Source organism: Nansenia antarctica (genome assembly GCF_963989245.1).
Source record: "Nansenia antarctica genome assembly, chromosome: 12".
Taxonomy (NCBI): domain Eukaryota; kingdom Metazoa; phylum Chordata; class Actinopteri; order Argentiniformes; family Microstomatidae; genus Nansenia; species Nansenia antarctica.
In genome coordinates this window covers 21,357,456-21,370,323 of record NC_137682.1, presented here as the reverse complement: position 1 = coordinate 21,370,323, position 12,868 = coordinate 21,357,456, and the positions used below count along the sequence as shown (strand labels likewise).

Genomic DNA, 12,868 nt, shown 5'->3' with positions numbered 1-12,868 from the left:
AGTCATATTTTGAAAACTATTTATTTTAGATCCACAGTGATTATTCCCAGGGATGCAGCACATCCTGAGATATGTGTAGCCTACCTATTTTAGTTGGAGACATACTGTCATGCCCTCACTTAAAATGCCTCAAGTAAAAACTGGCACTAGTCACCCCAGTCTCCCCTAAACATAAATACATAAATATATATACTGTATATAGATTAGAGGTAGGCCTATGATTAAAGCAATATTGATACATAATATATCGTAGTATTGAATAGCAATAGCAAATAACTATATATATTGAATGTCCATAGCTTGATAGACTGCTGAAGGAAAACACCAACATCAAATCAATCAAATCCAAAAATAAATACCCAACCATATCAACTTTGTGGTGAAGTTTTTAGCAGTAGCAACTTGGAGCCCTGTGTGTGTACGTGTATACAACTGGAACACACACATACCCTTTTGATGTCCTTGTGCATGTAGCGAGCCACCTGCTTGGCCAGCTCAGTTTTTCCTGTGTGGAGAAGATTGGCCGATCAGAAAACAGCATAGTTGTTAGTTCGAGTCTCGGGGAGTGATGACTGATAGATCAGTAAGGGCTTCTCTGTGATCTGATAGGTGGATCAGACCTGCTTTCCTCTGTCTAAGGCTTCAGAAGAGTCGCAGCACGCTTTGGATGGACTAGATTATATTTCTGGCCAAGCCATAAATCTTCTCCCTCTCTTTTTTCTCAGAGCCTCCAATCATCTCTCTCTCTCTCTCTGGCAGAAATAATGTTTGGCAGTAAACTATTCATCTTATAATTGTTTATGCAATATGGATGGTGTGTGTATATAATATGCATATGGAGATAGGGTGTGTGGTTGTGTGGTTGTGTGGTGGTGTGTGTGTGTGTGTGTGTGTGTGTGTGTAATATCTCCAGCCAGAGAACAAGAGGACTTTCCGCTGTGTTAAATATTCATGTCTTCCGGCCGGTGTCTGTCGCTGCAGGCGGCGAGAATATGAACACGGTCGTACCCCGTCCATCTATCTCTCATCTCTCTCTACCTTTCAGCTCCATCCATATTTCATTCTTTACATGGTTAATGAAGACATTTCATTCGGGGAGTGGTCTGGTAACGGATTGGGCTCGGTCTAACCGCCTGTCCTGTATTAAGGAGGGCTAGCGTCCGTAGGGTCTGAACACAGGGCGTGATATTACCACGGCAACCGACTGGCACAAACCAGAGGAGTGAGGGATGGAGAGAGGGATGAAGGGAGGAGGAGTTTACCGATCCCAGAGGAGCCGAGGAAGAGGAAGACGAGGGGGTGTTCTTCATCGTACCAGCCGTTCTCCTTCCTCCTGAGGGCTGCAGAGATAAAGAGTTAAAGAGTAAGACAGAGACAGAGAGAGGGGAGGAGGGGGAGGACAGTGAGATGGTTAGCAGAGAAAGGATGATAAAGGAGGCAGGGGAAGGAGGAGAGCGTGGTCCGAGGCAAGGAGAGGAAAGGAGAGAGAGAGAGAGAAAAGAGAAAGAACAGGAGAGACCTCTAGCTCTACCCCCCCTCCTCCTCCTCCCCCTCCCCCTCCCATCTCCTCTCCTCCTCCTCTCTCTCAGTCAGTAGGGCCATTAGCCAGCGGTAATTGTGTTAGCCTCCCTGGCGCGGCCAAGGCTAAATCAGGTTAGCATGGATCTGAGCCACACACATATACACACACATACACACACACACATATACACACACAGCCTCGCACTAAGAGGAGTGCTGCCGCCCCTAGCCCACCATCACCCCAGCAACCACACACACACACACAGACACACACCACACACGCACGCTCTGTAAAAGGAAGGGGGGAGGGGCACAGTAAGCGAGGGAGGGTGTAGGGGTGAATTCAGAACTAAAGTGTGGGCCACTTACGCCTGGTAGAGGCTCCTGGACACAGAGGAACACACATGAGAAACACCTCGTTCATGGCCCCGCCGGGACCCTGTCTGTCTCATTACTGCCTCACTGAATGACGGCGTAACCTTCCGTGTGTGTATGTGCATGTGTGCCTTAGCCCACGGAGACTGACTTTGGCAGAAGGACACAGTGATGTCCCTCAAACGACATAGTCTACAACAACGAGCACGAGCACACACGCACGCATGCACAGACACACACACACACACACACACAGACACAGACACAGACACAGACACACACACACACACACACACACACACACTTATTGACCAGGTCTGGTTGGGTAGAGAACTTTAATAACATTAGAGCAGGGATCATCCTCTTCAATAACTTTTAACCCTGAGAGCTAAACCAGGATCAATGTACCCTCTCTGTGTGTGCGTGTGTGCGTGTGTGTGTGCATGTGTGTAGCCAAACTCTACTCAGTGTTTCTATCTGGAGGCCATCAGTCATGGTGAGGAGCCCAAGAGTGTGTGTGTGTGTGTGTGTGTGTGTAGGTGTGTGTGGTCCAAATCTATTTGGGACACAAGTGTCTTGCACCTTTCCTCGTTCTTCCACCTTCTCTCTATCAGTCAACTCCCCCACTCTCCTTTTCTCACCCTCTCATCTCTTTCTCCCATGGTCACTTTCTCCATTCTCTCTGTCTCTGTCTCCCTCGGTTATCCCTCAAGGCGATTGGGTGCTTGTAAAACACATTAGCTCTAGCTGTCGCTGTCACTGTGTGTGTGTGTGTGTAATTCTGTGTCTGTTTGCTCTCTCTCTCTCTCTCTCTCTCTCTCTCTCTCTCTCTCTCTCTCTCTCTCTCTCTCTCTCTTTGTGCTGATCATTGCCATCATCCCTCAATCGCCTAGCTGTACGTGTGTGTGTGTGTGTGTGTGTGGGTCTGCGTGTCTCCGTGTGTGTGTGCCTGTCTGATATATGCACTGTATTACTTCTCAGGGATCAATAAGCTGTTCCTTTATCGCCGTGGTGATATCTCAGATTGCTTTCAGGACAATTTGCCACAGCAACAACAACCATTCATCACATCAGACACAGGGACCTCTGCCGCTGCCCCGCTCTACACATCCTAGCGTGCTCTGTTCTCTACCTGGCGCCTGTGGCTGCAGTTACCAGCATGCAACTGGTCCCTGTGTAACAATGACCACGCCTGCTGCTGTCTGGACCTGGGATTCCATCATGGGTTCCCTAAAACGTTTGACGTTACAGTGCAACGTCCATCCTGACAGACTTTTAGCTTGTCACTCCTTGAATGACTGTCTCCAGGGGACGGCATCACTGCACAATGGACAGCTTTCCCTGCCTACAACTTCCAGCATACACGTTGATAGTGCTCCAACTACAGCAGCCTGGACTACCTACAAGGCCCGGCTGTTAGCTCTGACCAGATTCCAGCAGGCACACTTTAACATAGGACAAATATGACCACCCCTCCCAGTTGAGGACATTGATGTTTCCTCAGAAAAGGAATAAGAATATACACTGCACTGGGTAATTGTTGAGACAGTGAAGGTTTTCTTCCTTTTGCTCTATACTCTGCAAGTTTGGATTGTAAATCAAACAATTACTATCAGGTCAAAATCTAGATTCAAAACTAAAAATCTAGTTTCCTGATTAATCAGGAAACCATAACGAGTTTGTTGTATTTTAACGCAAATTAATCATAATAATAATTAAGCATAATCATTACCAAGTTCTACTGACATGCATGGCAAAGACAGATAACACTGTAGAGGATAACACTGTAGACAGACTGATTTGTATACTGGGTTGTAGGGATGTAACGATGCAGTTAATTATTGCTACAAATATCATGTGACTTTGATTTAAATTGGTGAGATGAAAAAAATTATTGCGATATTTGTTTCGGACAATGCAAGGAATATGGACGTTGCAGTGAGAGACGCTGGGCTAGAACCACATAATATCACCATATTATAGTGTTTTGTCCACACCAGTGTTTCCTCTATATGCATTGATTCGTGGCGGGCCGCCACAAATACATTTTCTCCGCCACTAATTGATTCAGTCCACTTTATGACCGGAAAACCGAAAAAAAGCAGATTGAAGCTAGTTTAGGCCGCTTTCAGACCTACATTTCGTTCCGATTTAGGGTGTAGTAAGTTACAATATGTTACAATGTTGCAATTAACCTTGTCGGCGACGCGCTTGCAAAACAGTTTTGTGATTGGTCCGAATTTAGCGGGACATTTGGATTTCTGGAAATCCCTTCCCTCTCTCTTCGCCCGTCCCTTTAATCCCGTATGCGTATCCTAATCGAAAATGTAACATCATCAGCGACGATTGTGGGTTATTGCATTTACTGCTGTTCTCTGGTTCATGTTCTTATACCAGTGCTCACTATAGAGTATTTTAAATGAACATTCGTAATGTAGTCTAGTCTCTGATGTTCATGGTCAACTAAATCAGGCTATTTTGTGAAACAAATAATGTTCCCGAGCAGCCTCGCACCTAATGCTAGCTTCGAACTATTGATAGCATAAACGTTGGTAAATGTCACAAACGACACAGTATTGGCAGGGGGAAAAGAAGGAGAGTCAAATTGTTATTGACAATGGATTTACATGCTGGAAAAACATGCAGCTAAAATTCATGGAACATTTGGACAATAAGAGACACAAAGTGTGGTCACATGCTCTAATTACAGGGCAATATGCGCGGGGCAAAAATAATCTATTGCCTCTAAAATCACCACGAACAGAACGGCGGAGGTACGGGTAAGCAGGTCTCATGTTGGTGTCATCAAAGGTAAGAGTTGGTTTTCTTTAACTCAGCTGATAGCATTACCTTGCTGTTGGTCGTTTACCGAATGCTCCATCTGACTGCCACACTGTGATTTTACTTGTGTAAACAGTTAATGAGTAACGTTAGTCCGTTTTGTGCATGTACTCTCATGTAGGCCTACTTCGTATTGATGAGCTGATGATCTTCCATTGTGTGTGTGTGTGTGTGTGTGTGTGTGTGTGTGTGTGTATGTGACTGTCAGTCACAAGTTTATATTCTACGGATGTTGCTCAGTGCTGTATGCGCGTTCCCGGTTCCATGTGTATTCTTGTGTACTTCATATTGGATGAGCTGATTATCTCTCGTGTACTTCATATTCAATGAGCTGATGATCTTTCTGTGTGTGTGTCAGTGTCTTGGGCGTATCTGTCAGTCACATGTATATCATACGGTAACCTATGTTCAGTGCTGTATGTATGCGCGTTCCGCATGTTCTGCTGCAACTGTAGCCTCAGGATATCTTGGTATTTGATCACCTTCTATATAAAATCACCTACTTGGCTTTAATGACTTAACCGCTATTTAAAAAATAAAATAAAAATAAAAATAAATATATGTTGCCACCCTCTAGTTTTTGGTGAAATTACGTCTTTGTTTTGAGCGCCAGTGCGCGTTTCATGCGCGTGCACCCGGAAAAAAGTTGTGCGCTATGCACGCAAAAAGTTACCACCCCGCCACTAATGGGAAAAATCCTGGAGGAAACACTGAATCTGCAGAAGACTTCACCAGCAGAACATAAAAGAGCCTGCAGAGTTCTAGAGAAACTTGGACAGATGAGACAAAGACGAACATGTACCAGAGTCATGGCAAGAGGGAAGTGTGGAGGAAAAAAAGGAACCGCCTCAGGATACCGCCTCATCTGTGGAAATTGGTGGAGGGGGAGATGGCTTGGGCATGTATTGGTGGAGGGGGAGATGGCTTGGGCATGTATTGGTGGAGGGGGAGATGGCTTGGGCATGTATTGGTGGAGGGGGAGATGGCTTGGGCATGTATTGGTGGAGGGGGAGATGGCTTGGGCGTGTATTGCTGTCAATGGAACTGGCTCACTTGTCTTCATTGAGAATGAATTTGGAAGTGTACAGAAACAGTTTGTATGACCAAGTACAAGTGCAAACTCATTGGATGGCACTTCTTCATACAGCAGGACAATGACCCCAAACATACTGTCATAGTAACAAGGGAGTTTTTCAGGGTCTACTAGAACAGCCATGTGAGTAAAGAAAAGTGTTATCTTTGCACTCGATCAAATTTCAGGACCCTCCTTTCATGACTTTTCCTCGATATATGCGTTCTACCACCCAGTATCCTTACATTTTCAAAATCACATCGGGATAAGCTAATATAAAGCTATTTTGCTGTTTTTCTGTGTAGGAAGCAGGCTAATTTACAACTAAAGAGGCTCTTTTAGTAGGTAGGCACAGCTGTTCTGGTGTTAAGTGGAAAATGATTGACTGGCCACGTCAATCTTCAGATCCAACTGACCATGCATTTCATATTTTTGAAGATAGAGACTTAAAAAGCTACAGAATCGTCGACAACTAGGTCTGTCCTTTTTTAATCTCTCATTTTGAGTCCGGATTGTCAATGTACAGTTTGTACAAATCTAATCTATAATTCAAATTTCTGTTTTAGCAGCACAAGTTTTGAAGCTGCAGTCTCCTTTCATGTTTCATGTTTGGCTAGAGTGACCGTGGCATCGGGCCGCATGGAACCCACACACACACACACACACACACACATACGCAGCACGCTGCGGGCATGGGTCGGGACCGATTCTGCTCAAGAATGCTACTTTTAGAACTATGAACTACGGCTGAAATGATACACATGATCCTGAAAAACAGGCTGAAGATGGCTGCAGTACAGGCCTGGCAGATCATCACCAGAGAAGACACCCAGTGTCTGAAGGTGTCAGTGGATCACAGACCTCAGACAGTAATTGCATGCAAAGGATTTGCGACCAAATACTAAACACGGGTGCTTCATTTGGACCTTATATTAATCTGTCCCAATACGTTTGGTGTCCTGAAATAGGCGATTATGTATAAAAGGTGTTGTCATTCCTAAATGGTGAAACCAATATGTACAAAAACACTCTCTAATAAAAGCCGAAACTTCTTTGGAGTATCGAGGCGAAAGAAAGTTGCTTCAAAAACGCTTCACTGTCCCAATAATTGTGTACAGCACCGTGTCTCATACAGTTTAACACTAGAAGAGCCGCGAGGGGTCACGGTGACCCCTGTGAGTAAACAAAAAAATCTATCTTTGCACTCGATCAAATTTCAGGACCCTCCTTTCATGACCTTTCCTAGATATGTGCGTTCTACCACCCAGTATCCTTACATTTTCAATATCACTTCAGGATAAGATAGTAGAAAGCTGTTTTGCAGTTTTTCTGTGTAGGAGGCATGCTAAAAAAAGAAGCGCCCTCTAGTGATCTCTGTGTGTAAAATAGCAGATTTACATTCTAAAAAGGGGGTCTATTTGACCCCCAAGGCGGCTCTACTAGTAGGTAAAATAGGCAGGGCTGTCGTAGTGTCAACTCTGTAGTCTCCCCGCTGAGAACCCGACGCCCTCTTCCTGCTTCTTTGTTGTAGAAGGATTGTTATCTCCATCAGTCAACAGGAGCACAGCCCTAGTAGCACAGACACCAAACACACTCACCAGCTCTCTGGTCCAGAAACCGTACTGAGCACACATACACACTCTGAACTATTGATTGATACACAGTCTCCATGGATCTGCAATTTAATATCAAGTATTTACTGCCCTCTATGTTATTGTGCTCTAAGTCATCTTCCATCAATCTTTCCTCATCTCTTGCTTTACTCTGTCTCTCTCTCTCTCTCTCTCTCTCTCTCTCTCTCTCTCTCTCTCTCTCTCTCTCTCTCTCTCTCTCTCTCTCTCTCTCTCTCTCTTCTGTCTTCCTCCACTCTCTCGCTCCCGCCTCTCCTCCACACTCCTCCGTCTCAAACCGACACCAGACCACCAAGTAAGGGACACAATCCCCAGGTAGGATCATTTCCCCAGCTCATTTCCTTCAGGAAGCCAATGACACAGGACATGAGAGGAGGAGAGGAGAGGACAGGAGGAGGAGGAGGAGGAGGAGGAAGAGCTGCGGAGAGATGAAGGAGAGGTAGAAATGGAAATGGACAGAAGGGCGAAGAAAGGGGGGAGGATGTCGGAGGAAGGAAAATTGAGATGGAGACGGGAGGAGATTGAGGGGTAGGGAAAGATGGAGAGAGGGAGGGAGGGAGGGAGAGGTCTGGAGTACGTCTCTCTATAATCGGGTTAGCTGGCGGCTCAAGGCCTGGCCTCTCCAGCTGTTACACACAGACACACACAGACACACACACACACACACGCACGCACACGCGCACGCGCACACTCACACAGCACCTGTGTCTGCCTGATGGACAACTCATTCATCACAATTAACCAATTACAGCCTACGCCAGCCTGTCTGGGCCCGCCGCCCACCAGAGAGAGAGAGACAGAGAGAGAGAGAGACAGAGAGAGAGAGAGAGAGAGAGAATAATAGGGTGAAATAGAGAGGGGACTATAGGGGAAGCAAGGACAGGAGAGCATTTGTGAGGGAGCATTGTGTGTATGTGTGTATGTGTCATGTCAGTGTGTCTGCTGTGTATGGATGTGTAGTATACTGTGTGTGTGTGTGTGTGTGTCTGTGTGTATGTTTAATATGGTGAGTGTAGCATAGTGTGTGTGTGTGTGTGTGTGTGTGTGTGTGTGTGTGTGTGTGTTTAATATGGTGAGTGTAGCATAGCGTGTGTGAATGTGTGTTTAGTATGGTGAGTGTAGCATAGTGTGTGTGCTGTACCTGAGGCCACAGTGTTGATGGCTCCCTCCTGTCCAATGATCTGCTCCTTCAGCCTCCTCTCCAGAGGGAAGCGCCTCCTCTCCTCCGCCTCCCTACGCGCCTGAGCCTCCTGGAACTACAGAGACAGACAGAAAGACACACAGACACACACAGAGAGAGAGAGAGAGAGAGAGAGAGAGAGAGAGAGAGAGAGAGAGAGAGAGAGAGAGAGAGAGACAGAGACAGAGAGAGAGAGAGACAGAGAGACAGAGAGAGAGAGAGAGAGAGAGAGAGAGAGACAGAGAGACAGACAGAGAGAGAGAGAGAGAGACAGAGACAGAGAGTCAGAGAGAGAGAGAGAGACAGAGAGAGACAGAGAGAGACAGAGAGAGAGAGAGAGAGAGAGACAGAGAGAGAGACTGTAATGACTGGAACGTCCTCTTCTCCCCCGTGTCTTTTCTATATAGACCACTAACACCTCTCTCCTCCTCCCTCAGTGTGCCGCTCTTTATTGCTCGTCCATCATCACCTCTCTCTCTCTCTCTCTCTCTCTCACTCTCTCTCTCTCCCCATCGTTATCTACAGTAATGTTCCCTCTTTCCTGATCATTTCCTCTCCTCCACACCCCAACAGCTATCTGCTTTTGGTCTCCCTCTCCTCTATCTTTTCCACTTCCACTCTCACTCCTTTCTCCATCCATCCTCCTCTCCATCTCTCACTCCTTTCTCCATCCATCCTCCTCTCCATCTCCTGCCCTTTTCCCTGCAGCGAAAGCCGTTTATTCTCTCTCTCTATCTTGCTTAACTCAGGGTTGCTGTCAAGCAGGTGTGTGTGTGTGTACTGTATGTGTGTGTGTGTGTGTGTGTGTGTGTGTACTGTATGTATGTGTGTGTGTGTGTGTGCGTAGTGCGTACACTCTTTGGCTCTACCAAGCCAAGAGGACTTCTACTTCTACGTCTACACGGCAGGTTCTACACAGTAACCTTTCACCCCACGCCCTCCGCTCTTTAACACAGTGGGAGACGTGTGCGGTTGTTTGTGTGGATCCTAGTTGGTGGTGAGAGCATGCAGATGTTTCCTGGCTGAAACTGCTGATTCATGCAGAGAAGAAGTAGACCTTGCCTGAAACCTGGGAATAACTGGAGCCCCTCCGTCGCCACTCGGCTATATCATCCAGGCAGCGTTAGTTGAGGTTATGTGCATGTATGTAAGTCAGTAAGTAAGTAAAGTGTATTTATATAGCACCTATCACAGACCAGCGGTCACAAAGTGCTTTACATAATATAAAAACATAATTAAAGAGCAAAAGTAATAGCAGGTTAAAAGAAATAGGTAAACAAGTGAAAAATAAAAAACAAGAAACAAATAACTAGTGTACAACAAATAATAACAGGACACAGAAAGACAGGCTTTTGGGGTTAGCCAAAAGCCTGTCTGTACAGGACAGTCTTGAGCTGTTTTTAAAAAAAAAATGCTTCTAAGTTCCGAGGGAAGAGCGTTCCAAAGTTCGGGAGCCACGGTTTGGAATGCTCTATCACACCCTTTGGGTTTTAATCTAGCACGGGGGGGGGACAACCACTATGTCTGTGCTGTACCTTGCTCTCCCACTCCTGCAAAAGTGTGTGTAGCTCTCCCTCTTTAGCGTAGGCTCGGGGCGTGTGTCCCAAGCCGTTAGTCTGCAGGGGGTTGGCACCTGCACAGACGGAGAGAGAGAGAGAGAGAGGGGGGGGGGGAGAGGTCAAGGATCAGGGGTGAGGGGTCACTGAGGGTAACTGCAGGCAGGCAGGGGGGCTTTGACTCCTCCGTAGGAGAGGAGAGAGGCTCAGGGAGGGGGGGGGGGGGGGGGGGTCATATCTGCAATGCATGGCCCACGGCATACAATTGACCCCTACACACACAACCAGCTCATTGCACATCCTCCACACACTCCAGGGGGGTCATTGTGTCACACACAGGAGCAAAACGTTAAAAGAGAAAGTTCCACCGCACTGTTTTTTTTTACTAGACGGCATTATCTAAAACCCATAAAAGAGTTAACCTGGCAGGGGGGGAAGCTGCTCGTCCAGATGACACAGCACGTGCCAGTATGGTGTGCCTGTGTGTGTTACTGCAATATGGGGTGGGGTAGAGTTGTCAGCAGAGATGGTTAGCAGTGCCTTCTGCCCTGACCTGGCACTGTGTTTAACTTAGAATCACAAACATACACCACATGTGCCACCACCACACCCTGACACCCCATGTCATTGGAACAATGCCACTAGAAGACACTGAATGTACAGAACGGGTTGTTGTGTGTGCCTGAATGTGCGAGTGTGTAATAGATGGCGGTGTAGGCTCCTAGTGTTGCCACCGCCATTGTGATTATTGACAAAACCCTAAAATGTTATCCTGGCCGCAAACCGACCAATCGCTTATGATACACAACCAAAAAACATAAAGGAGAAAAGCAATAAACCAGCTGACACGCACACACACACACGCACGCACGCACGCACACACACACACACGCACGCACGCACGCACACACACACACACGCACACACACACACACACACACACACGCGCACACACACACACACACACACACACACACACACACACCCTCAGTGCGTCACTCACCTGCTACACACACCCATACTCTGCCCCCCCCCCTCTGTTTCCAACATAATAAATAGTATCATTTAGGGGTTTAATATCCTCTCAACCCTCTGGGCCAGAGTACTTTATAAAGGATCAACCGTAATGACCACTAGCCCACAGAAAGACAAACAGACAGACAGACACAGACAGACAGACGCACGCACAGACACAGACACAGACACACACAGACACAGACACAGACACACACACTCTCTCATTGCAGCATAACACAGATATATAACATAAATGAACACAACAAATTCACAAACAGACACTTTTTTCAGTGATGCCTATTAGAGGCTTATTTCGCTCTCAGCAGCTGGTGGGAGAGAGCCCCTGCTGGCTTTGAAGTGTGTGTGTGTATGTGTGTGTGTGAGAGCCCCCCACTCTACTGCTAGGACCATGATCATCACTCACTGCCTGGCTTGTGGGCCCAGTGTGGAGCCTGGGGGCTGGGTAGAGAACATCCCCAGGCAGGGTGAAGGCTTCTGGGGCAGGAGAAGGCATGGGGGTGGGTGGGTATGGAGACTGTGATGGATGGAGGCCTGAGTCTAAAGCCAGCTAAGGCTAAGAGAGCAAACTGGTCCTACGAGAATCACGCACCGACGCACATGCACAGAGGAAATAACACACTCGAACACACTTGGAAATGTACACACTCACAGAAATACACAACTTCTCACACAAACAAATTCACACACAGAAACAGAACTGCTTAGCTCAAACAGATATTAATTTCCTTAATGCGTGGTTTATTACATGAGTTAAAGAAAAGATGAGAAGATGAGGAAGAGAGGGGAGGAGAGGAAGAGAGGGGAGGAGAGGAAGAGAGGGGAGGAGAGGGAGAGAGGGAGGAGAGGAAGAGAGGGGAGGAGAGGAAGAGAGGGAGGGGAGGAAGAGAGGGAGGAGAGGAAGAGAGGGAGGAGAGGAAGAGAGGGAGGGGAGGAAGAGAGGGAGGAGAGGAAGAGAGGGAGGAGAGGAAGAGAGGGATGAGAGGAAGAGAGGGGAGGAGAGGAAGAGAGGGAGGGGAGGAAGAGAGGGAGGGGAGGAAGAGAGGGAGGAGAGGAAGAGAGGGGAGGATAGGAAGAGAGGGAGGGGAGGAAGAGAGGGAGGAGAGCAGGGAGTCTCCTTTCAGTAGTGACAGACAACTGAGAGAGTGTAAGGTAATGTGTATGTTTTGTATGCGGGCGTGTGAGATGTCACCATTTTGGTCTGATTGGCTCTGATAGTGGCGCCGGCTGGCCGTGGTCTGGTTGTCTGGGTTCCAACCGTCGATTTTTTATGTGATTGTTTTTGAAATAAATGTTTTTGTTTTGTGAAATTTGGCTAATTTTTAAGTAAAAAAAATGCATCTGATAGAAACGTTATTCAATTTGGTGAGTCGAATTTGTCTAAGAACTTCAGATCACTCAGTCGCTTTCTCCAACCCCCCTCTCACAATCTGTCTGTTTTCTGTTTGAGGGGACATGAGAGATGAGGGAGAAATGTAAAGGGAAAGAAAGAGGTGGAAGCAAAAAAAGCCAGATTTTTTTTCCAGGCCAAGTCGGGGCTGGGGCGGGGGTGGTGACTTTCCGCGCGCTCGCACATGAAACGCGCACGTGTGCTCAAAACAAACACGGAATTTCACCAAAAACTAGAGCGTGGCAAAACTAATTTAAATAGCGGTTA

At 46.9% G+C, this 12,868-nt stretch overlaps 1 protein-coding gene across 1 annotated transcript in view; it reads right to left on the bottom strand.

Moving 5' to 3' along the window:
• The window catches only part of clpb (ClpB family mitochondrial disaggregase), a 45,058-nt gene that overhangs the window by 14,359 nt on the left and 17,831 nt on the right, over nt 1-12,868 (bottom strand). The window contains exons 6-9 of the mRNA XM_080542664.1: nt 10,156-10,253; nt 8,582-8,696; nt 1,263-1,340; nt 450-505 (exon numbers count right to left, since the gene is read on the bottom strand). Of these exons, the coding sequence (XP_080398790.1) occupies nt 450-505; nt 1,263-1,340; nt 8,582-8,696; nt 10,156-10,253 (347 nt within the window). The remainder of the gene's footprint in view (nt 1-449; nt 506-1,262; nt 1,341-8,581; nt 8,697-10,155; nt 10,254-12,868) is intronic.